The 1,403-nt window shown below is 60.0% G+C and overlaps 1 protein-coding gene across 1 annotated transcript in view; it reads right to left on the bottom strand.

The window, feature by feature from the left end:
* Positions 1-246, bottom strand: part of NDUFB6 (NADH:ubiquinone oxidoreductase subunit B6) — a 2,711-nt gene extending 2,465 nt beyond the window's left edge. Inside the window, exon 1 of the mRNA XM_085315666.1 lies at positions 13-246. Coding sequence (XP_085171792.1) covers positions 13-192 — 180 coding nt within the window. The 5' untranslated portion in view covers positions 193-246. The remainder of the gene's footprint in view (positions 1-12) is intronic.
* Positions 247-1,403: the final 1,157 nt, after the last annotated feature.

Here is a 1,403-nt window from a genome sequence, read left to right as displayed (position 1 = left end):
CCCGCCGCTCACCTGGCGCCGCCACGGGCCGCCGGGCCGCAGGAAGCGCTCCCAGAAGGCGGCCACGGGCCCCAGCCGCCGCCGGGGCAGGACGGGCTCCCGCTCGCTGAGCTCCTGGTCCCGCAGCCAGCGGCGCCGCAGCGCGCGGAGCTGCTGCAGCCGCAGCTTCTCGTCCGCGCCGAAGCCGCCCATGGCGCCGGCCCCGCCGAAGGGCGCCGCGTCCCCGGCGCCGTCGCGCGCCGATGACGCCCGGGCCCCGCCGCCGCCGGGAGGGGCGAGGGGCGCGCGGCGGAAGCGCCGCCGGGGGCGTGGCCGGAGCGCCGTGACCCGGCCCCGCCGCTGSCCCGGCCGGAGGCGCCGGAGCCCCGGGCCCCGCCCCGAGAGCGGCCGTTTAGCAGCCGCAGAGCTGTTAATTAACTCTAGCGAATAGCTTTTAACCAGAGTCGGCTTGTTGGCTGTGACGAACAGGACAAGGTGATGATTTCTTCGGAGAACTTTCAAAGAAACAAGCTGGAGGTCGGGAGAAGGTCCCYAAATCCGCACCGGCCCCCTCGGGCGTCCTCCCTGAGCTCCGGCCTCGGCTCTGCGGGAGCGCGGGTCCCTTGCCTGTCCYGCGGCAGAGCTGGCAGTCTCGGCTCTGTGACTGATGCCTTAGGTGAATCTAAACCGATTCACCTGACTCACTTCTTCGCCTTTCAGTCTGATGTTAACTCCAAAATGATGGTAGAAGAAATCCCAGCTTTAGTAACAGAGATACACAGTCAAAAATCACRGGACAGTTGAAGGCTAACGCGCTTCAGAGGTCCTCATTTGTTCTGAAGGGAGACTGCCATGACTGCGCATTCACGTTATGGGCCTTTATATAGTTACCATCCACCGAGGTGCTCTTCACCAAGGTCGGGAGATCCTCAAGGTGCTGGTAGGTATACACACTCCTTCAGGCATCCAGGCAGGAGACCTGGTTTTTCCTCAGAAAAATGCTAGATGCCATTGTGTAGGCAGCTAAATCTGATGCAGAGTGCCTAAAAGAGAGGGTCATGACTCTTATCCAGATTACTTCCAGCGCCTCTGGGAGCTGTGCTCAGGTGGTTTAAGCTCCCAGGGCCAGTGTCTCCRGCTTGCTGTGTGGAGGAGTTGAGTCCCATGCACTTTCCCCCTAACAGTGAGAATGGTAACTCACTCCAGATGACAGCCAAAGTAGGAGCTGACAGCTCCATGGTTGAACTCTCAGGATATACGGGCTGGAGCACGACCACGATCTGAAGACACCAATGCTGACGTAGCCTAGAGGTAAAGGGAACAGTAGGCTGTTCCTTATGAGAGTGGGAAAACTCGCCACAAGATGCTCATGACTTGGAGGATATTTTTTATTTCCGTCCCCTCATAATTTTTGTGTTTTATAA

The sequence above is a fragment of the Rhea americana genome, unplaced genomic scaffold, assembly GCF_003343005.1.
Source record: "Rhea americana isolate MKP2758 unplaced genomic scaffold, rheAme1 scaffold_433, whole genome shotgun sequence".
Classification (NCBI taxonomy): domain Eukaryota; kingdom Metazoa; phylum Chordata; class Aves; order Rheiformes; family Rheidae; genus Rhea; species Rhea americana.
The sequence above is the reverse complement of the archived record's forward strand: the minus strand, read 5'-3'. Positions and strand labels throughout refer to the sequence as shown.